General features: G+C 42.9%; 1 protein-coding gene across 2 annotated transcripts in view; it reads right to left on the bottom strand.

Moving 5' to 3' along the window:
• The window catches only part of ZBBX (zinc finger B-box domain containing), a 357,196-nt gene that overhangs the window by 242,250 nt on the left and 91,808 nt on the right, over positions 1–23,138 (bottom strand). For both annotated transcript variants that reach the window (XM_069727388.1, XM_069727390.1), the window contains exons 5-8: positions 17,155–17,227; positions 15,307–15,355; positions 10,363–10,472; positions 5,423–5,518 (exon numbers count right to left, since the gene is read on the bottom strand). In XM_069727388.1, the coding sequence (XP_069583489.1) occupies positions 5,423–5,518; positions 10,363–10,472; positions 15,307–15,355; positions 17,155–17,227 (328 nt within the window). The remainder of the gene's footprint in view (positions 1–5,422; positions 5,519–10,362; positions 10,473–15,306; positions 15,356–17,154; positions 17,228–23,138) is intronic.

The following is a 23,138-nucleotide window of genomic DNA, read 5'->3' as shown; positions in this document are numbered from 1 at the left end:
GAAAGTGCAGATGAAAATCCGCAGAAGAAACCGCAGTAAAAACCGCGATAAATCCACAGTAAAAACCGCGATAAATCTGCAGTAAAAACCGCGACAGGTTTTCACTGCGGATTTTGGAATTCTACTGCGGAAAAATCCGCAGTGGAATCTGCAAAGTGTGCACATAGCCTAAAGCTTGAGCTATCATGAATGGAGAATAAGGAAAAGTGACCTGGATACAAATCAGGATGATTATGTTTTACAGTAGCGCTTCATTACTACAGACCAGCGGGGAGTGTGACAGAGAACCGAGTGCAGCTCCGGCCAGAGACGCATTATGGAATCGGCTTACATCAGATCACCTACTGTCCTCCTCGGCCCAAAAATCCCACTGTTAACACGCGAAGGTCATTTATAATCCACACTGTCATTTACAGAAATATGTCAAAACGCTTTCACCAGGCAGCGTACCAAAATCCCGATTTGGGTAATTAACCCCTGAGTATTTACAAAGCCCTTTCTTGTGATTGGTATGTTTGCATGGCAGCGGCTGAGAAGGTTTCTGCAGATCTCCGCACTCCTACAGAGGCGAGGTGTCCGAAATGACTTCTTCCCATCCCTACACCCCAGAACACTGAACTGAGACTTGGACACTTTCCAATTCCTGGTGTAGCAATAATGATGGAAGAATGCATACCTGCGTTACCAGGGAGAGCAACGTCCAAATTATGGAGGGGATAATGGGGTCCTCAGACATTTATCATTTATTATATGGATGCAGTTGGAATCAAAATGATTGAACTTCCATTATAAATGAGGTTTCTGATGTTACAAATAAACCAATAAAACTAGAACAACGTAAATAGCTCAATACAACTAGTATAATAATATAAAAAGTGGTTCATGCAAAAGTGGCACAAAATGCTGCTGGTAAACGTCAGTTATGACAGTACCCCTGGTTGCTAGGAATTGCCTGATAAGCTGATATAAAAAAGGCTGCGGGTTTTAGGTACTGTATCCTTAGCAACAAATTCATCTTAGAAGTTTATTTTTTTTTTCTCAAATTTTCCTACAAAACGATGAATATTGATTTGGCCATGAATAAAGCCTCCAATGTGTCTGCATTATTTTTTACAAGCACAATGTCCATTTGATAAATGTATCTACAATATTTACCAACAAGAAGGTGAAGCAACATATGGCAGCGCAGGGATACAACATTACTGCAGCTTCCACAGATGCTACTCGAGCAGACAACAAGCTGGAAGGTCACGCTGTACTTGCCCCACATAATAATGGCTCGCTCCGGTAGTATCTGACAGCATCTGCATAGGTCTATTGGCATTCAGGAGCAGCGGCAGCGCAGCAGGCCCACAAGACAAGAGAAGGCTAATTCACTTTCATGTGTTTAATTGTTTTAATGCCAATATGATTTTAAAATATTTCGCTGAAAGCTGTAATTATGCCTGGGTGCGGTGAAATAATGGCACTGATTTCATCACTGGTGGACACAGACAGGATAGGGCCCCTATGGGAGAACCATACATTGGCCCTCTGAAGTCCGATAGCACATTGTAAAGCACACCTGGAAATGGGCCCCTTAACCTCTTGGGCTCCTGTGCGGTTGCACAGGTTGCACCAATGATATGTCAGCCCCTGGATTTAATCTAGTTGATGGGTAACAGACTGGATCATCATTGTCCAGAAATGCTATTTATCTGAAGACATAGGGTTAATGTGGAGGCAAACAGCAATAAAATCATTTTAGGCTGCCTTACTGGAGCAGCGGCTACAGGGAGAAAACGGACTTACATACTTCCTGGCACCCTGATTACAGCATGTTGTGTACACACACACACAGTATAGCAATGATTGTAACCCAAACTGCCCTAAGGCTGGAAGCGAGCAGCTACAGGGAGGATATAAGGTCATTTTCTCCCTGCAGCCGCTCGCTACACAGTGAGTGCGCTGTAATCACTTCTTGGCACCCTGATTACAGCATGTTGTGTACACACACACACAGTATAGCGATGATTGTAACCCAAACTGCCCTAAGGCTGGAAGCGAGCAGCTACAGGGAGGATATAAGGTCATTTTCTCCCTGCAGCCGCTCGCTACACAGTGAGTGCACTGTAATCACTTCTTGGCACCCTGATTACAGCATGTTGTGTACACACACACACAGTATAGCGATGATTGTAACCCAAACTGCCCTAAGGCTGGAAGCGAGCAGCTACAGGGAGGATATAAGGTCATTTTCTCCCTGCAGCCGCTCGCTACACAGTGAGTGCACTGTAATCACTTCCTGGCACCCTGATTACAGTATGCTGTGCATACACAGTATAGCGATGACTGTAATCTGCATTGCCCTAAGACTGGAAGCGAGCAGCTAAAGGAAGAATATAAGGTAATTTTCTCCCTGCAGCCGCACGCTACACAGTGAGTGCACTGTAATCACTTCCTTGCACTCTGATTACAGCATGCTGTGCACACACACACACACAGTATAGCGATGATTGTAACCTAAACTGCCCTAAGACTGGAAGCCAGCAACTACAGGGAGAATATAAGGTCATTTTCTCCCTGCAGCCGCTCGCTACACAGTGAGTGCACTGTAATCACTTCCTGGCACACTGATTACAGCATGTTGTGCACACACTCAGCATAGCGATGACTGTAACCTGCACTGCTCTGAGGCTGGAAGTGAGCAGCTACAGGGAGAACATAAGGTCATTTTCTCCCTGCAGCTGCTTGCTACACAGTGAGTGCACTGTAATCACTTCTTGGCACCCTGATTACAGTATGCTGTGCACACACAGTATAGCGATGACTGTAACCTTAACTGCTCTGAGGCTGGAAGCGAGCAGCTACAGGAAGAATATAAGGTCATTTTCTCCCTGCAGCTGCTCGCTACACAGTGAGTGCACTGTAATCACTTCTTGGCACCCTGATTACAGTATGCTGTGCACACACAGTATAGCGATGACTGTAACCTTAACTGCTCTGAGGCTGGAAGCGAGCAGCTACAGGAAGAATATAAGGTCATTTTCTCCCTGCAGCTGCTCGCTACACAGTGAGTGCACTGTAATCACTTCTTGGCACCCTGATTACAGTATGCTGTGCACACACAGTATAGCGATGACTGTAACCTGCACTGCTCTGAGGCAGGAAGCGAGCAGCTACAGGAAGAATATAAGGTCATTTTCTCCCTGCAGCTGCTCGCTACACAGTGAGTGCACTGTAATCACTTCTTGGCACCCTGATTACAGTATGCTGTGCACACACAGTATAGCGATGACTGTAACCTGCACTGCTCTGAGGCAGGAAGCGAGCAGCTACAGGGAGAATATAAGGTAATTTTCTCCCTGCAGCCGCTCGTAACACAGTGAGTGCGCTGTAATCACATCCTGGCACCCTGATTACAGCATGTTGTGCACATACAGTATAGTGATGACTGTAACCTGCACTGCTCTGAGGCTGGAAGCGAGCAGCTACAGGGAGAATATAAGGTCATTTTCTCCATGCAGCCGCTCGCAACAGTGAGTGATCTGTAATCACTTCTTGGCACTCTTTTTACAGCATGTTGTGCACACACAGTATAGTTAGCAATGACTAATCTGCACTGCCCTAAGGCTGGAAACGAGCAGCTACAGGAAGAATTCTCATTTCTTTTACATTCACCATCTCTTTGCATCTAAGCAAAGTTTGTTCATGTTGATCATACAGCAGCTGTAATCTTCTATCTTAAACAAGGGAAAATCATATCAAGAAAAGCTCAGCGATCATCTGATCCCCAAAAGAGTAGCGTCTTCAAAAACAAACTGTCACCAGGTCAAAAGTGGACAGATTTTGCTCTTATCTTATTTTCACTTCTTTGCTGAGTAATCATTTTTTCTAGATCCAGAAATATGACCATAACATTTGCATTAAAAGTGAATCTATCAACAGGTTTTTACTATGGAATCTGAGAGTAGCATGAAACAAGGGCAGAGAGCCTGATTCCAGTGATGCATCACTTGCTGGGCTGCTTGGTGCATTTTTGATGGAATCCATGTTTTCATTGCTGTAGATGTAGCAGTGCTGAGAATACTGAGCCCTGTATAACCACGCCCAAACACCACTGATTGGCAGCTTCCTGCATACACTGTGATTTGTCAGTGGTGGGGTTGGGTTACACAGAGTAGCTGGACTGGCCTGCACATGACAAATAGTCTGGCAGTGATAATCTCCTGCTGATACTAACTGTACTGAAACCACAGCAAGCTGCTGAAGTAACACATCAGTGGACTCCGGCTCTCTGGCACTACAATATGCTGCTCTTAGAAGCATAAACCTGCTGACAGATTCCCTTTAATAAAAAGGCCCTTATTTCTTGAATCACATGGCAGACTTAAATAATATATGCGGAATACTCAGGAAAGCAGGGGGTATTAAGAAACAATACTAAATGTAGTATTACAACGAGGCCTTGGCCATCATCAAACACAAACGGTAGATAGTCTATCCGGAGCAGACACAAACAGAAAAGGGCCCCTGTGCAAAAACAGCATACCAGCCCCTTGCAGTCCGATAGTTCATCATAATGGGCAATTCCAGCTGCTTTGGAGGCTGAAGTGGCCCCCTCACCTCTTGGGTCCCCTTACCTCTTGGGCCCCCCTCACCTCTTGGGTCCCCCTCACCTCTTGGGCCCCCTCACCTCTTGGGCCCCCTTACCTCTTGGGCCCCATTACCTCTTGGGCCCCCTTACCTCTTGGGCCCCCTTACCTCTTGGGCCCAGATTGCACCAATGGTATGTCAGCCTTGAGTCTAAGTCCACACACTATCTTACAGGCACGTCACCTTAGCTCAAGCCAAATAATATTGTCATGAAGCAATTTGGAAAGGGTTAATTTCACAAGTCCTCCCCTTTAAGGAAAGAACTCTTCTATGGATTCCCGGGGGGCTATAAATACAAACTCATTCTCTTAAGGTTTTCATTCACTACAACAGAGGGCACTGTCTTGGAGAAATTGGCTATAAAATGCTGTAAACCATGATCCTTAAATATAAAAATACTATTTTAATAGCACACCCGGAGGCGAATTGCCAAAAGACATTTTCATCAAAAAACTAGCAACAAGCTTTCACTATTCAGCTATTACATTAAGTTGCAATACATGCTCGTTGAGTAATTTTACACTACGTCCAATGATTTATGATATGTTTCTGGAACTCGTGTAGAAATACACGCATGATTAAATCTCACAATTCCAAGTGTTACAGGAAAATGGCCAGAGATATGAAACTAGACTCGTGCTTTTATTAGTAGAACTAAATACAAACAGGAAAACAACTAGATTTACATAATCAAATCTTTTGCATTAAGAAAAATATGAAAAATTAATTTTAAACGACATATACGCAATGGTCGAGTAGGTTTATATGGTATATGGGAGACAAGTACCTGTATGGGCATCGTTCTGTGTAGCATCAATGCCCCCTTCTGGTGAAATCTGGTAAAGCATGCAGTGCAGTAATCCTCGCCGCACTCCAAACACATCTTTGGTGAAAAGCATTGAAGAGAACAAAAACAAATTACTGTATTGACCACAGATTCTAGGAATTCTGCACATGTGTTCAATTATACAATGAGCTCGAGCTAATCAGCGAAAAAAACATCAAGAGTTCTCAGCCCAAATGCTTCGGAGAATGAGCAGGATTCTCTGAGGAGCACAACAAGAAAAGGCGATGTCACCGTCAGCCTCTGCGAGTAATACTAGACTGATATAATGGCGTTACATGCTTCTTTCTATGCCTCCTTGTTGGACATCTTAGCCTGTGTTCTGGCACAAAGCTGCGCCAGAGCTGGTTTATTCGTGTGGATTGTTGGATTAGTAATGGAAAGGGAAAGTAAATAAGTGAAATTATTCATTATCTTCTCCTTTCCCAGTTTCCTAATCATCACTAGAGAAGAGCAAATCAATTGGCCATCTCTGAAGCTTGAAGTTGGTGAATCGAGTCTCGAAATTGTCTAATCCATTTGCCCATATTTACGATCCTCACGGTGATCCAAGAAATGGAAATGCCGAAGCTGCCATATCCAATTCATTAACGCCTTTACTGGGTAATGATTTGCAAACTAATGTATATTCTTATTTTAGGGGGGTGAAGGTCAAACAATACAGACAGGTTGCTGCTATTTCTTTCTACAGACTTGTATGGGTGACTTGGATAAAAAATGGATATGTGTCCATGATTTATTTGCAGACCCATGGAAACACAGACATAAAACATAGACTATAACAAGCACGTGTTCTGTCCATGAAAAATAAGATAAAAATTGTACGTGAAAATGAAGTCTGAACGAGGACTAGGGCTACATGTGATGCCATTTTGGGACAGCAGTTTCACTGTACTGACTGACTGTGGATTTTGCCCTATACACTGATTGAGTATAATCTCTAATGAAGATCCATGGCATTTCAAAATCCACATTCTCATTTTCCTATGTATAATTTCTCTGATATATGAGGACAGTGTTTTTAAACTCATTCACTTTATTTACACTGTAAAATGCTGAAAATTTCACATCACAAATCCACAGCACATATAGTGGGGGAAATAAGTATTTGATCCCTTGCTGATTTTGTGGGTATGTGCACACAATGCGGATTTTGCTGCGGATCCGCAGCGGATCCGCAGCAGTTTCCTATGAGTTTACAGTACAATGTAAACCTATGGGAAACCAAAAACACTGTGCCCATGCTGCGGAAAAAAACGCAGCATGTCAATTCTTTGTGCGGAATTCGCAGCGTTTTTACATCTGCTCCAATAGAAAGGTGCAGATGTAAATCCGCAGCGGAATCCGCAGTAGAAAACGCGATAAATCCGCAGTAAAAACCGCACCGGTTTTCCCCTGCAGATTTATCAAATCCACTGCAGGAAAATCCGCAGAGGAGCTCTATACGTGTGCACATACCCTGTAAGTTTGGCCACTGACAAAGACATGAACAGTCTATAATTTTAAGGGTAGGTTAATTTTAACATTGAGAGATAGAATATCAAAAATAAAATCCAGAAAATCACATTGTATAAATGATATATATTAATATGCTTTTTGCAGCGAGAAATAAGTGTTTGATCCCCTACTAACCATTAAGAGTTCTGGCGCCTACAGACCAGTCAGATGCTCCTAATCAACTCGTTACCTGCATTAAAGACAGCAGTAACCTGCATAAAAGACTCCTGTCCACAGACTCTAACCTTTACAACATGGGCAAGACCAAAGAACTTTATAAGGATGTCAAGGACAAAATCATAGATCTGCACAAAGCAGCAATGGGTTACAAAACCATAAGTAAGACGCTGGGTGAGACAGAGACAACTGTTGGTGCAATAGTAAAAAAATGGAAGAAATACAAAATAACTGTCAATCGACATCCGTCTGAAGCACAGTGCAAAATCTCATCTCGTGGAGTATCCTTGATCATGAGGAAGAGATCAGACTGGGACCACAGTCACCAAGAAAACTATTGCTAACACATTACGCCGTAAAGGTTTAAAATCCTGCAGTCCCGCAAGGTCCCCCTGACAAGAAGGAACATATGCAGGCCTTTCTGAAGTTTGCAAATGAAAACCTGGATGACTCTGTGAGTGATTGGGAGAAGGTGCTGTGGTCAGATGAGACAAAAATTGAGGTCTTTGGCATTAACCCAACTCGCCGTGTTTGGATGAAAAGAAGTGCTGCCTATGACCCAAAGAACACCATCCCCACTGTCAAGCATGGAGGTAGAAACATTATGTTTTGGGAGTGTTTCTCTGCTAAGGGCATAAGACCACTTCACCACATCAATGGGAGAATGGATGGAGCCACGTACAATAAAATCCTGATTGACAACATCCTTCCCTCCGCCAGGACATTAAAAATGGGTTGTGGCCGAGTCCTCCAGTAAGACAATGACCCAAAACAAACAGTCAAGGCAACAAAGGAGTGGCTCAAAAAGAAGCATATTAAGGTCATGGAGTGGCCTAGTCAGTCTCCAGACCTTAATCCCATAGAAAACTTATGGAGGGAGTTGAAGCTCCGAATTGCCAAGCGACAGCCTCAAAATATTAATGATTTAGAGATGATCTGCAAAGAGGAGTGGACCAAAATAGCTCCTGACATGAGGTTTGTGCACATCATCAACTACAAATAATGTCTGACTGCTGTGCTTGCCAGCAAGGGTTTTGCCACCAAGTATTAAGTCTCGTTTGCCAGAGGGATCAAATACTTATTTCTCACTGCAAAATGCAAATAAATTTATATAATTTATACAATGTGAATTTCTGGATTTTATTTTTGATATTCTATCTCTCAATGTTAAAATTAACCGACCCTTAAAATTATAGACTGTTCATGTCTGTCAGTGGGCAAACTTACATATCAGCAAGGGATCAAATACTTATTTCCCCCACTGTGCATCACATGTGAGCATGGCCTCATGCCTATGTGTCAGTCTGTTACAGCTATGCTGACATGTGAGTTGCAGATTCTGTAGTCTTTAAAAATAATAGCAAAACCCATGGGGCTGCCAGTGGCCATTTTGCAACAGATGTGGTGCTGCATTGTGATGTACAACTATAACAGAAACCAAAATGCTAATGCGAACAAAGCCTAAGGAACAGAAATGTCATCCATCCAACGCGGATGGAACACTTAAAGAGGTTCTCCCAACATGCAGATTTATGGAATATCTACACAATATGCCATTAATGTACAGTAGATGCGAACCCCACAAATGTCACTTATGTATCTCAAGAGGAGACCTGACATGTAGCGCTGTTAGTGGAGAGGTGGTCATAGTTCCCATTCATTTGCATGAGGATTCCGACCACCTCTCCACTGACAGCGGCACATGTTGGGACCCAGCTCTCTAAATGTGGGTATCCATGCACACATCAGTCTTTTAATATGTCCTTTGTATTACACTCAGCACAAGGCCTATTCTCATCCATTATTGCAGCTTTTAAAGTCTATGGGGATCCGTCAAAAACAGATGCAAAGTGGAGGGAAAAAGGATGAAACACGGGAGTAAAACTGTCTGCATGTGACACATGTAAATAAGAAAATAAATGTGAGGATGTAACCAAAAATGGGGAGTCTCCGATCAGACAACCCCTTTATTTTCATCGGATTATTCAGGATTATTGTGAGTCTTAAAAAATGTTGACTATGAAGGAAAACAGTCCCTTAATTTGTTCTCTGAGTGAACGGGACCCGGTTATTCTTGATTATTGAACAGTGCAGCAGATTTTTGTCTCTTGTTGGTGTGACATGCTTTACATAAAGCTGCTTTGTTTTTTAAACTTCCTGCTATTTGACAAAACTTTATTGATACAGTCATGTGCGGATTACATCGTTTTTAGTGTGTTTCCGCAGTGGAAAACACGTTAGTTTTTTCTACCTGCAGATTTTACGCATCTAATGCAATTCTATAAGGAAAATTGACCCGTTGTGGATTTCAAACACACACCGCAGGACAGTTTATGCTGCTTAAAAAAAGTGCAGTGGGCATGAGAATTATGGAAGTCCCATCCACTTTGCTGGAACTGTAAGGCTACGTTCACATTAGCGTCTTTGGGCGCAGCGTCGTCGACAGATACCGACGCATGCGTCATGTGCCCCTATCTTTAACATGGGGGGGTGCATGGACATGCGTCGGTATGCGTTGTCAAGCGTTGTACGACGCATGCGTCATTTGGGCGCACCAGACAGGGCGCGGCCAATGCTACATGTTGCATTTTCCTGCGCCAAATTTCCGGTAAACAACGCATGCAACACACTTGCGTCGTAAATGTGCCAAAAAACCACATTAGTGTCTATGTAAAACGCATAGGGCGCAGGTGCCTGCGTCGACCTGCGTTGTTCGACGCATGCGCCTTTTGAGTAAAAAACAAGTGATGAAGCGTCTAGACAGTGACAAGAGCATAAATCCAAATCCATATTCATGTAGATACTCTCCATGGGACGCTCCATCTTGATGCTGGAAACACAAGCAAAATGGGAGGAATTCATCTCTGCAAGGGTATATATACACAAATTCCATTACACCCACCCTCTTCTATCCCATTGGTGGTCTTTCTCTTTAGTGTCTAGACACTTTTTTGGGTGTTTTTTATCTTCAATTGTGTCAAGAATAATAACATTTTAGGACAACGCATGCGTCAAAAGACGCTGCGTTGTGTATGCGGTTTGACATCCGTTTCGGGTTGCGTCGACGACGCTGCGCCCAAAGACGCTAATGTGAACGTAGACTAAAACCTTGCGTATTTGGCACAGAACCAAAAACTGATGGTGAGAAGATAACCTTACAATATTTGGATTATGAAATGCTAGATGAACAGAATGGCTCCCCCACGTACCAGTAATGCTCTTTTACTTTCACACTGGCCACACAGTTTGCCTTTGAGCTTCGTCTTCTCGGCGGCTGGGATATTAGGAGTCCTCGATGAGGTCTTTGGTTTATCAGGCTCTAGGAACGGCACAATACAGATCAGGTCATGTGAAGGGAAAGGCAGAGAAGACGGAGGAAAGCACTCAATCACCTGTTATATATTAAGTGTTCTGTATTCTGGCAGAAACACGTCACTTACTGGCAATCCGCAGCCACAAATTATTCTACAATGTGCAGCGTACGATTAACGGAAGCTTGACTATTCAATATTTGTTCCTTCACAACTCACTAGTCAACATATGCAGCCATGCATTAGTTTAATTTATCATGTTTGGTTATTGACAAGAGGCCAACTCATGGAAATGGAATAAATCACAGAGCATCTGACTAATGGAAGGAGAAAGTCATATCTGCGCGTGAAATATGGAAGCAATTTACTTAGAGGACAGAATTAGTTAAAACCTCCAGCGAGACTGATGAATGCCTGTAATGTGACCGCATACATTCACTAATTGTTGAGCAATCAAAGGGAAAGTATTTCTTGTCTTTTATTAACCCTGATAGCTTGATGAACAAGTACTAGTGCTTGTGTATAGTATGTAATTATTCCCTGTGACGTTCTATGCCATCAGTAATGGGCAGTAATAGACGCACTAATGACGCCCATCATCATATTACACCTCCATGTTGTGCTAAGCTCTTATACAGCACCTATGGAGATGAATGGGCCGGAGTTATCAATTTCAGTTCATGAATTCTGCTCAAAATCAAAAATGCTCTTCAACTTTGTCTTTAACCTGTTTTTTTAGTGCAAAAAAATCACATATTCCGCTAAAATGTGGGAAATTATGGACCAAAATTACAGGTATACAAAAAACAATGACTTCAAGGTGGTAACTGGAGTATATTTGTGCACAAATTGAGCAACTTTTCGGAATGCGTAAATGACGAATCAGGCAAAAACATCTGAAAAACCCTAAACACAGCCCTCAACGGCGACCATAAAAAAAAACAACAAGCAAACACTTAAAAAGTTAAATAAAAAAAGTTGCAAATGAAAATATGAACATGGCACAAATAACAAGAGGAGCAAAATACTTAAAACTTGACAAAGGGTAAATGCAATAATGAAACAGCCCTAAGTGTTCATACTGCATCTCTATATGCCTACATACACAGCATATTGTGGCACCACAAGTCTCATCAAAGGACTATACCTATTTGGCACATCTATGGCAAATAAACAGGATATGCCTCAAATGTACGGCAGATGCAAGTGCCACCAATGGGACCCACATCTATCTAGATAACAGAGCCCCGCTGTCAGTGGAGAGGTGGTTGAAATTCCCACACAAGTCAAAAATGGATGTATGTTAAAGGGAACCTGTCACCCCCAAAATCGAAGCTGCTTGCACACAGACTGCTTGCACACTTAAAGGGAACCTGTCACCCCCAAAATCGCGGGTGAGGTAAGCCCACCGGCGTCAGGGGCTTATCTACAGCATTCTGGAATGCTGTAGATAAGCCCCCAATGTATTCTAAAAGATGAGAAAAAGAGGTTAGATTATACTCACCCAGGGACGGTCCCGCTGTGGTCCGGGTCCGATGGGTGTCGCAGTCGGGTCCTGCGCCTCCTATCTTCATCAGATGACATCCTCTTCTTGTCTTCACGCTGCGGCTCCGGCGCAGGCGTACTTTGTCTGCCTGCGCACTGCAGTACTGTGCTCTGCCCTCAACAGGTCAGACAAAGTATGCCTGCGCCGGAGCTGCAGCATGAAGACAAGAAGAGGACGTCATCGTAAGAAGATGGGAGGCCCCGGACCTGGACCGCAACACCAATCGTACTGGGACCGCCCCTGGGTGAGTATAATATAACCTCTTTTTCTCATCTTTTAGGGTACATCGGGGGCTTATCTACAGCATTCCAGAATGCTGTAGATAAGCCCCTGATGCTGGTGGGCTTAGCTCACCTTCGATTTTGGGGGTGACAGGTTCCCTTTAACTGCTATCACGTCTCCACTAGCAGCGCCACATGGCAGGGTGCTGTTCTCGAGACAGAAGAGAACTGAATCTATACCTTATATATATATATATTTAGATACCTCTGTATACGCCATAAATCTACCACATGGGAACACTTTTGGACCACATGCACACCAGTGTTCAGTTACTATTTTACCTCAGTATATATAAGCCAAAACCATGAGTGGAACAATCAGAGGAAAAGTATAATAGAAACACATCACCACTTCTGGATTTATCACCCACTCCTGGTTTTGGTTTACTAAGGCAAAATACTGAGGTAAAAAATTCACCAAATACTCAACGTGTGAACATGACCTTAAAGAAGTTTTCTGGTTACAAAAATCCCCACTCAGCTGGAGTTTGTTGATAAAAACAAAGCTGTTTTTTACTGACCTGCCTCCCGCTGCTCCCGATGTATGTCACTGTGTGCAGAGCAGATGTCACATCGACAGCCCTGCAGCCTATAAGTGAACCCCCAACATGTACAGTACAACCTTCATCAACTGTAAAATACCGCTTTACCTCATTCTATTTTACGATTTCTAAATTAAATATAATTCTACAATGATACATTTTCTGCAGATCACATATTAAAGACTACAGTTATTCACCTTAAATAAAAGTGTGAGGAACTTGGTTGTCACTTGTAACAGATGTACATCTTAGGCCTCATTCAGACGTCTGTGTTGCACATACTGTACGTGTCACATACATTTATTTTTTATGGAAACAACACATACCCATTAATATCTGGGGCTGTTCACATGTCCATGCTTTTTCAAAGACAGCGTGTCTATGCAAAACTCAGAGACATGCACCTTTTTTTTTTCCAGCAGCACGGACGACAAGGGCCAATACAAGTCTATGGGTCTGTGAAAAACATGTACAGTACAGAGATGCCATCCATGTGCTGTCCGTGTCTAACATTTCTACATAGAGGAGAAGCTTTAGAATTTGTCTACTTCTTTATCCATCTGTGAAAAAGACTGATGACACACCGATGGCAAAAACGGACAAAAATATGGAAAACACTGATGACACACTGACTGGACAGTGACGGAAAACACTGATGACACACTGACTGGACAGTGATGGAAAACACTGATGACACACTGACTGGACAGTGATGGAAAACACTGATGACACACTGACTGGACAGTGATGGAAAACACTGATGAGACACTGAAGGAAAACACTGATGACACACTGACTGGACAGTGATGGAAAACACTGATGACACACTGACTGGACAGTGACGGAAAACACTGATGACACACTGACTGGACAGTGATGGAAAACACTGATGACACACTGACTGGACAGTGATGGAAAACACTGATGACACACTGACTGGACAGTGATGGAAAACACTGATGAGACACTGAAGGAAAACACTGATGACACACTGACTGGACAGTGATGGAAAACACTGATGACACACTGACTGGACAGTGATGGAAAACACTGATGACACACTGACTGGACAGAGATGGAAAACACTGATGACACACTGACTGGACAGTGATGGAAAACACTGATGACACACTGACTGGACAGTGATGGAAAACACTGATGACACACTGACTGGACAGTGATGGAAAACACTGATAACACACTGACTGGACTGTGATGGAAAACACTGATAACACACTGACTGGACAGTGATGGAAAACACTGATGACACACTGACTGGACAGTGATGAAAAACACTGATGACACACAGACTTGACAGTGATGGAAAACACTGATGACACACAGACTTGGCAGTGATGGAAAACACTGATAACACACTGACTGGACAGTGATGAAAAACACTGAGTGATGACACACAGACTTGACAGTGATGGAAAACACTGATGACACACAGACTTGACAGTGATGGAAAACACTGATGACACACAGACTTGACAGTGATGGAAAACACTGAGTGATGACACACAGACTTGACAGTGATGGAAAACACTGATGACACACAGACTTGGCAGTGATGGAAAACACTGATAACACACTGACTGGACAGTGATGAAAAACACTGAGTGATGACACACAGACTTGACAGTGATGGAAAACACTGATGACACACAGACTTGACAGTGATGGAAAACACTGATGAGACACAGACTTGACAGTGATGGAAAACACTGATGACACACAGACTTGACAGTGATGAAAAACACTGATGACACACAGACTTGACAGTGATGGAAAATACTGATGAGACACTGATGGAAAACATTGATGACACACAGACTTGACAGTGATGGAAAACACTGATGACACACTGACTGGACAGTGATGGAAAACACTGATGACACACTGACTGGACAGTGATGGAAAACACTGACACAGACTTGACAGTGATGGAAAACACTGATGACACACTGACTGGACAGTGATGGAAAACACTGATGACACACTGACTGGACAGTGATGGAAAACACTGATGACACACTGACTGGACAGTGATGGAAAACACTGATGACACACTGACTGGATAGTGATGGAAAACACTGACACAGACTTGACAGTGATGGAAAACACTGATGACACACTGACTGGACAGTGATGGAAAACACTGATGACACACTGACTGGACAGTGATGGAAAACACTGATGACACACTGACTGGACAGTGATGGAAAACACTGATGACACACTGACTGGACAGTGATGGAAAACACTGATGACACACTGACTGGATATTGATGGAAAATACTGATGAGACACTGAAGGAAAACACTGATGACACACTGACTGGATATTGATGGAAAATACTGATGACACAGACTTGACAGTGATGGAAAATACTGATGAGGCACTGATGGAAAACATGTATTCACAAAGATAATCTGATACGTCCGTTTCAAAACAATTTGTTACATTTTACCTGAAGCAGAATTCTGGAGGACTTTGAGTTTTATTTTCCCAGCAGAAAACTAAAATAATCACAAAAGATAAATCATATTAGGGGAGAGTGACAATACAATATAGACCAAACATTTAGGATTCAGCAGCATAAAGTAAAGGGAACCTGTCAGGACACCACAAATAAACTAGTAGTATGGCTGAATGCTTTTTCGCTATAAAAATGCTATAAAAAAGCATAAAAAATTGCATACATTATGCATCCCATCATTTAGAATGCATTCCACAATTTTCGTGCACATGATGCGTTTTTTTCCGCAAAAAAACGCATTGAGGTAAAAAAAAGCAGCATGTTCATTAATTTTGCGGATTTTTCGTGTTTATCCCACTATTTAATGCATTGGGAAGCTCCAGAAAAAAAAGGCATAAAAAAACGCAAAAAACGCGTCAAAACGCGCAAAAAAAACGCAAAAAAAAAAAAACGCATGCGGATTTCTTGCAGAAAATGTCCGGTTTTACTCAGGAAATGTCTGCAAGAAATCCTGAACGTGTGCACATAGCCTAAAACTGATACCTGTCTTGTAGTAATCCGATGTATCAGACACAACAAATCAAGCTTTGAATACAAATTAGCCTGGAAGTGCATTGGGGGCGTGTTGATGTTCTCAGTATGGACATGGACACACCCCCAATGCACTTCCTGGCTAATTTGTATGTGGATTCATAGCTTAATTTCTTGTGTCTGGTACATCAGATTACTACAGGTGTCAAATGTATTTTTATTTTTATATTACGAGCTATCCAGCCATACTACTGGTTTTAATTGACTCTTAGAAAGTGTTCATAAAACTGTAACAAGCTCAGGAATAACCGAATCACTTCTACATCATTCCCTGTGTATGTCTACAATGTTTTCAGCTACATGATGCTTGGTCAGAGATCATTAAATGCCCACCAGCCATGAAGGGGTCCACTTATTTCATTCTGGACTATTTTGATGGAGCTGTTTAATATGTATCACATCAAAACTGCACCTTTTGTATTTGATGTTGTGGCAGCCGTAATGTCAGATTTGGCACCTTGAGCGGATAATTAATGGGCATCGCATAGCGTTTTCATACAGCGAGGAGTTTCAAATCCCCAATCCAGATTTCAATACACAATATTATATTGAAGGAAATACAAAGAAAAGAGTAATCCCCAGCACAAAGCTGTCAGTCTCCACCGCAGACTTCTTATTACAATAAATGGATCCTTGATTCTGCTCGGCATACTGAAACTGCGGCTCACAAGCAGATTGCTCCCTGTGTTCTGCTGGTTATCTACTGACTATGACAGACAGCGGCTGATAGACAGTGTGCCACCGGGGTGGTGAGCCTCGTATTCCACTGATCTTTTATTTTTTGACATTCATACTGATTTACAATATGAATAGTGCACAGTATCAGTGAACGCCGTAACAGTTTGGACACAAAAGCAGTTCATATTGGGCATAGATGTCCCCCTGAACGGTGGCATTCAGCCATGAGATCCTATGTAACTCCTAGAGGGGAACCGTCAGCACCAACTCCCTCCTAGCAGCCTCCATCCATATTCCGGGAAGCTTCCTGCCTTTGGTTAAAGATCATCACTTTCCCATCTGCACTCTTGTACCTTACATATTTATCATCTATAGACAAACCCAAATTCAGACGTCTGTGAAACATGGTCTGCGTACGGACTGTGACGCGGGTCAACGTGAACTCAGCAGCTACATATTACTATAGGGCTGGCGAGTTCATGTCAGGAGGTCCACGGCCAGTCCGGGAATTGCGCAACCTTGTTTCACGCTCATTTGAAGGACGAGGCCTCGGTGGTGAGGTTGTCATACCTTTCCAGTGCTTTCTTTTTCATGCCGCTGATTGCCCACTTGTCCAGATACCCAGTGATATGGATTTGACTTCCTGCGAAAAAAGGTAAATGATAAGAGCAGTTCTGCAGCCCTCAGTAACGGCAGCGACACATTGAATCGAGATGTGCCCAGTAGCTCCATTCCATGTCACCGCTGGAGCAAGTATCAGCTGATTGGTGGGGGTCCGTCATTTTGAAGGAAAAATAACAGTGCCGGCATATCCAATTGTGACAAATGTGATAGAGTCTCCTGACATTAACCAAGGAACAACCCCCACAAATATGAATGAAGCAAAAGATTTGGTCCATTTCTTAACAATCCATGCCTGCACACTATACCAAGTATGTGACATGCTACAGGGTATACGAGTGGCATGTAAAAGTTTGGGCAGTCCTGGTCAAAATGACTGTTATTGTGAAGAGTTAAGCAAATTGAAGATGAAATGATCTCTAAAAGAGCTAAAGTTAAAGATGACGCATTTCTTTTGTATTTTAGGAATAAGTATGTAGGCTATCAATCAATAGAAGTGTGGAAAAAAGCAAGGTAGAAGTACTATATAAAATGTAACTTTTAATCTGATTACATTATTAAAATATATGGAGCCCTCTGATCCAATGAAAACAAACAACACACACAATACATATCTAGGTCACCTAAAGACCATCACTTAGCCGTAGTGATGGATAAATGAAAATATCTAGGTAGGGCTATAATTGCACAAGGTCATATAAAACTTCAACCCGAATCCCTTGTGAAAATCAAAGGACGAGGTCTTTTTCTAAAACACTGACAGTTATACATATGTCCTGGTGTATAACAATATGGTAAGCAACATATCATATAGAAAAGGAACAATCTCACCCAGTGTTGCTCCTGATTAGACCAGGTCATGTTCCAATGAAAATTGCAGGGTCCTGGTTATCTAGTTAGGAGGGGAAGGCTCTCAGTCCTAGCCATACATTACCCCACAATGGGACACGTAATAGGATCCATCAAACTAAAGCCCTAAATTGCTCCCGACGCGTTTTATCAGTCAGATCATCAGGGAAGATAAAGACTGTTGAATGAAATGGGGTCTTAAGGTACCTTCACACATAATGATATCATTATCGATATCGTTGCAACGTCACGCTTTTTGTGACGTAGCAACGATCTCGCTAACGATCTCCTTATGTGTGACAGTGACCAATGATCAGGTCCCTGCTGGGAGATCGTTGGTCGTGGGGAATGATCAGGACCTTTTTTTGGTCGCTGATCACCCGCTGTCATCGCGGGATCCAGCGATGTGTTCACTTGTAACCAGGGTAAATATCGGGTTACTAAGCGCAGGGCCGCGCTTAGTAACCCGATATTTACCCTGGTTACCATTGTAAAAGTAAAAAAAAAAAACAGTACATACTTACATTCCGATGTCTGTCACGTCCCCCGGCGTCAGCTTCCCTGCACTGACTGTCAGCGCCGGCCATAAAGCAGAGCACAGCTGTGACGTCACCGCTGTGCTCTGCTTTACGGTCGGCGCCGCTGACACAGTCAGTGTGGGAAGCTGACAGCGGGGGACGTGACAGACATCGGAATGTGAGTATGTAGTGTTTTTTTTTTTTTTTTACAGTGGTAACCAGGGTAAATATCGGGTTACTAAACGCGGCCCTGCGCTTAGTAACCCGATGTTTACCCTGGATACCCGGGTGCTGCAGGGGGACTTCGGCATCGTTGAAGACAGTTTCAATGATGCCGAAGTCTTTCCCCTGATCGTTGGTCGCTGGAGAGAGCTGTCTGTGTGACAGCTCCCCAGCGACCACACAACGACTTACCAACGATCACGGCCAGGTCGTATCGCTGGTCGTGATCGTTGGTAAGTCGTTTAGTGTAACGGTACCTTTAATGTGATGAGTACATGCCCATCGTGTATGCAGAGAGAAAAGGTCTGACCTTTTCTCTCTGCCTACATGAAGGCCATGTACCCATCATGTTAAGACCCCCATTGATTTGACTAATGAAACGAATGACAGACAGTGTTTGAGAAAAAGACCTTGTTCTTTGATTTTCACAAGAGTTCCGGGTTGAGGTGTTTAAATGACCTCGTGCAATTATACCCCTACCCATGTGTAGATATTTTCATTTATCCATCCCTATGGCTAACTGATGGTCTCCTTGTATTTATGGCAGAAAAAAAATATTTTCATCTTTTATTTTTTTTAAACTGAAAAATGGGCAGATACAAAAGTTTGGGCACCATAGTATCTATCTGAAAACTGAGAAATAAGGAGGCGGAATAGCGTGTCTATAAAATGAACAAAAATATGTTTATTATTTAGTCATTCAAAAACATTATTAAGGTCCTGCTTGGCCCTCATTCACATTGACATCACTTCGACACATGGTAAGGTTATAGTACTGGAGATTATGAGCATCCCAATTTGGGCACACCTTGATGCTGGAGGCATGGCTTTTATCCTTTTTTCAAATTATTATTATTATTATTATTATTATTATTATTATTATTATTATTCATATAGCATTATTAATTCCATGGTGCTGTACATAAGAAGTGGTTACATACAAATTACATATATCACTTACAGTAAACAAAATTAACAATGACAGACTGATACAGAGGGGAGAGGACCCTGCCCTTGCGGGCTTACATTCTACAGGATTGTGGGGAAGGAGACAGTAGGTCGGGGGTTGCAGTAGCTCCAATGGTGTTGAGGTGGCCGTGTGGTCTTTATAGGCTGTAAGCTTATTTGAAGAGATGGGTTTTCAGGTTTCTTTTGAAGGATCCAAATGTGGTGGATAACCAGACGTGCTGGGGCACAGAATTCCAGAGGATGGGAGATATTCGGGAGAAGTCTTGGAGGCGATTGGGTGAGGAGCGAATAAGCGTGGAGGAGAGAAAGGGGTCTTGGGAGGACCGGAGATTACGTGAGGGAAGATAGTGAGAAATTAGTTTGGAAATATACGGAGGAGAAAGGTTATGGATGGCTTTGTAGGTCAGTGTTAGTAGTTTAAACTGGATACGATGGGAAATTGGGACCCAATGAAGGGATTTGCAAAGAGCAGAAGCAGGAGTGAACTGAGGAGAGAGATTAATTAGTTGGGCAGCAGAGTTAAGGACGGACAGGAAGGGTGCGAGAGTGTAAGAAGGTAGGCCACAGAGAAGGATGTTGCAGTAGTCGAAGCGGGAGATAATGAGGGCATGCACGAGCATTTTGGTAGAATGAGGGTTGAGGAAAGGACGGATTCTGTAAATATTTTTGAGCTGGAGGCGACAGGAGGTGGCGAGAGCTTGGATGTGCGGTTTGAAGGACAGGGCAGAGTCAAGGGTTACTCCGAGGCAGCGGATTTTGGGGACAGGGGAAAGTGTGATTTCATTTATTTTGATAGATCAGGTAGGGAAGATATGCGAGATGGAGGAAAGATAATTAGTTCAGATTTGTCCACATTGAGCTTGAGGAAGTGAGAGGAAAAAAAGGAGGATATGGCTGATAGACACTCTGGGATTCTGGACAGCAGAGAGGTAGATCTGAGTGTCATCAGTAAATAGATGGTACTGGAATCCATAGGACCTTATGAGTTGTCCCAACAGAGAGGGGGCGAGATGAAGAGGTAGTATGGGAGTAGGAAACGCTAAATGTGCGGTTGGTAAGGTATGAGGATATCCAAGATAGGGCAAGGTCTTTGACACCAAAATCAAAAACAGTGTTTACTAAGTACCTTGCGCAGAGAGGAGGAAGGAAATTTCATCGTCCCATTCCAATGAGGTTATTACCTGGTTGGAATGGGCCAATGAAATTTCCTTCCTCCTCACTACTATCACTGCTATCACCAGCGGATACAGCACCCACCGGTTGACCTCATGTGGAGAACTGAAGTCGTCAATGTGGTGAGCTTTACCCACCCTCTCCTTAAGTACCCTATGTTATTTATATGCACTACTACTTTTACCTATTTACTTACAGCAGGGTATATGTTCATTTTGTTTCTGTCTTAGATTTTGTTTCCTTACATTAAAGGTTGAAAATCGACTGCGACTTAGTCCTACTCACACACCCACACTTTTTTTTAACATGTACCAATATTAGTGAAGGAGTCCAAAATTCCTCAATGGTTTGAGCCTTTTTTTATACATTTGCAAACTATAATTTGTAAAGTAAGATTATTTGTTTTAATAATAAGAGCTAATTTTGTTGTGCTTTGTGTTTTTTTTGTAAGATATGAGCCAAGTTTTTGTTCTTGGAACCATAGAGAACAACTCATAGTGCCCAGAGGAGCAATGCAGTATAAAATGGCAATGAAAATACAAGCTGCTTGAAGATACAAACTCTCAGAAACACACAGAAGGGAGACAAACAGATAATCTAATATCTTCAGGAAAGCTTCTTGCCCAGACCTAAATTGTAATACGAACTCAGTACTGTGGTCCCAATTCATAAGGAAATACCATTAAGTATTTAATTCAAGCATAACATTGCTTGAAATGTTGCATAATTTTAGCGCAACTCATTTCTGCACAAAAATGTTGAGAGTTTTTGTATTTTTATGCCAGATCTTGTGAGCTCCAACATCTTTTTGAAAGGTATTGAAAACTGGTCAAAGCTTAGACAAAAAATTCAGCACATTTTACGCCAACAAGTGACATAAATTATGACTGAAATGTTATCCAATCACTTACTGGAGTACATATCTTATGCCTCTTACTGAATTTGGTAAATTTTACAGCAGCACATCCTTCATCTAGATTGGCATGTAAAACACCAGTCTTGATTAATTGGGGCGGATAAAGTTATCACTCAAGTGTGGCCACAGATCACTTATAGTTTATCATTAGTTTCTAATAAACTATTTTAAAAGTACACTACAATGCAAATCTTCAGGCAAGTTCAGCAAAAATGGCTTTTACTGCAGCATAGAAGTTTTTTTACCTCAGTATTTGTAAGCCAAAACCAGGAGTGGAACAGTCAGAGGAAAAGTCTAATAGAAACACGTCACCACTTCTAGATTTATCACCCACTCCTAGTTTTGGCTTACAAATACCGATGTATAAAACTCACCAAATACTCAATATGTGCACGTGGCCTACTAGTCCAGGATTTACAAATTCTCAAATAAAGAGAACCTGCCAGCACAGTTTTGGTAATGTAAAGACACAGCTGTAATGGCGCTGTAATACTGATTAAATTGATTCCTTTGGTGAAGAAATGCACTTTGTGGTTCTTCTTTTACAATTATTTGAAATTTCTACAAATAGATTTTGGTACACAGGGGCTGGACTGTACATTGGGTCTTATCCTCCCTGTGTGCGATTCCCCAGCCCCTCCATCTGCCTCCGGTTTGTGGTTCCCTGTACCCTCTGCCTGCCTCTAGTCTATGGTTCCTAACCCCTCCGCATGCCTCCAGTCTGTGATTCCCCAGCCCCTCCGCCTGCCTCCAGTTTGTGATACCACAGCCCCTCCATCTGCCTCCGGTCTGTGGTTCCCTGTACCCTCTGCCTGCCTCTAGTCTGTGGTTCCCAACCCCTCCGCATGCCTCCAGTCAGTGATTCGCCAGCCCCTCCGCCTGCCTCCAGTCTGTGATTCTCCAGCTCCTCCATCTGCCTCCGGTCTGTGGTTCCCTGTACCCTCTGCCTGCCTCTAGTCTATGGTTCCTAACCCCTCCGCCTGCCTCCAGTTTGTGATACCACAGCCCCTCCATCTGCCTCCGGTCTGTGGTTCCCTGTACCCTCTGCCTGCCTCTAGTCTGTGGTTCCCAACCCCTCCGCATGCCTCCAGTCAGTGATTCGCCAGCCCCTCCGCCTGCCTCCAGTCTGTGATTCTCCAGCTCCTCCATCTGCCTCCGGTCTGTGGTTCCCTGTACCCTCTGCCTGCCTCCAGTCTGTGATTCGCCAGCCCCTCCGCCTGCCTCCAATCTGTTATTCCCCAGCCCCTCCATCTGCCTCCGGTCTGTGGTTCCCTGTACCCCCTGCC

The sequence above is a fragment of the Ranitomeya imitator genome, chromosome 5 (assembly GCF_032444005.1).
Source record: "Ranitomeya imitator isolate aRanImi1 chromosome 5, aRanImi1.pri, whole genome shotgun sequence".
In the NCBI taxonomy this organism is placed as follows: domain Eukaryota; kingdom Metazoa; phylum Chordata; class Amphibia; order Anura; family Dendrobatidae; genus Ranitomeya; species Ranitomeya imitator.
The sequence above is the reverse complement of the archived record's forward strand: the minus strand, read 5'-3'. Positions and strand labels throughout refer to the sequence as shown.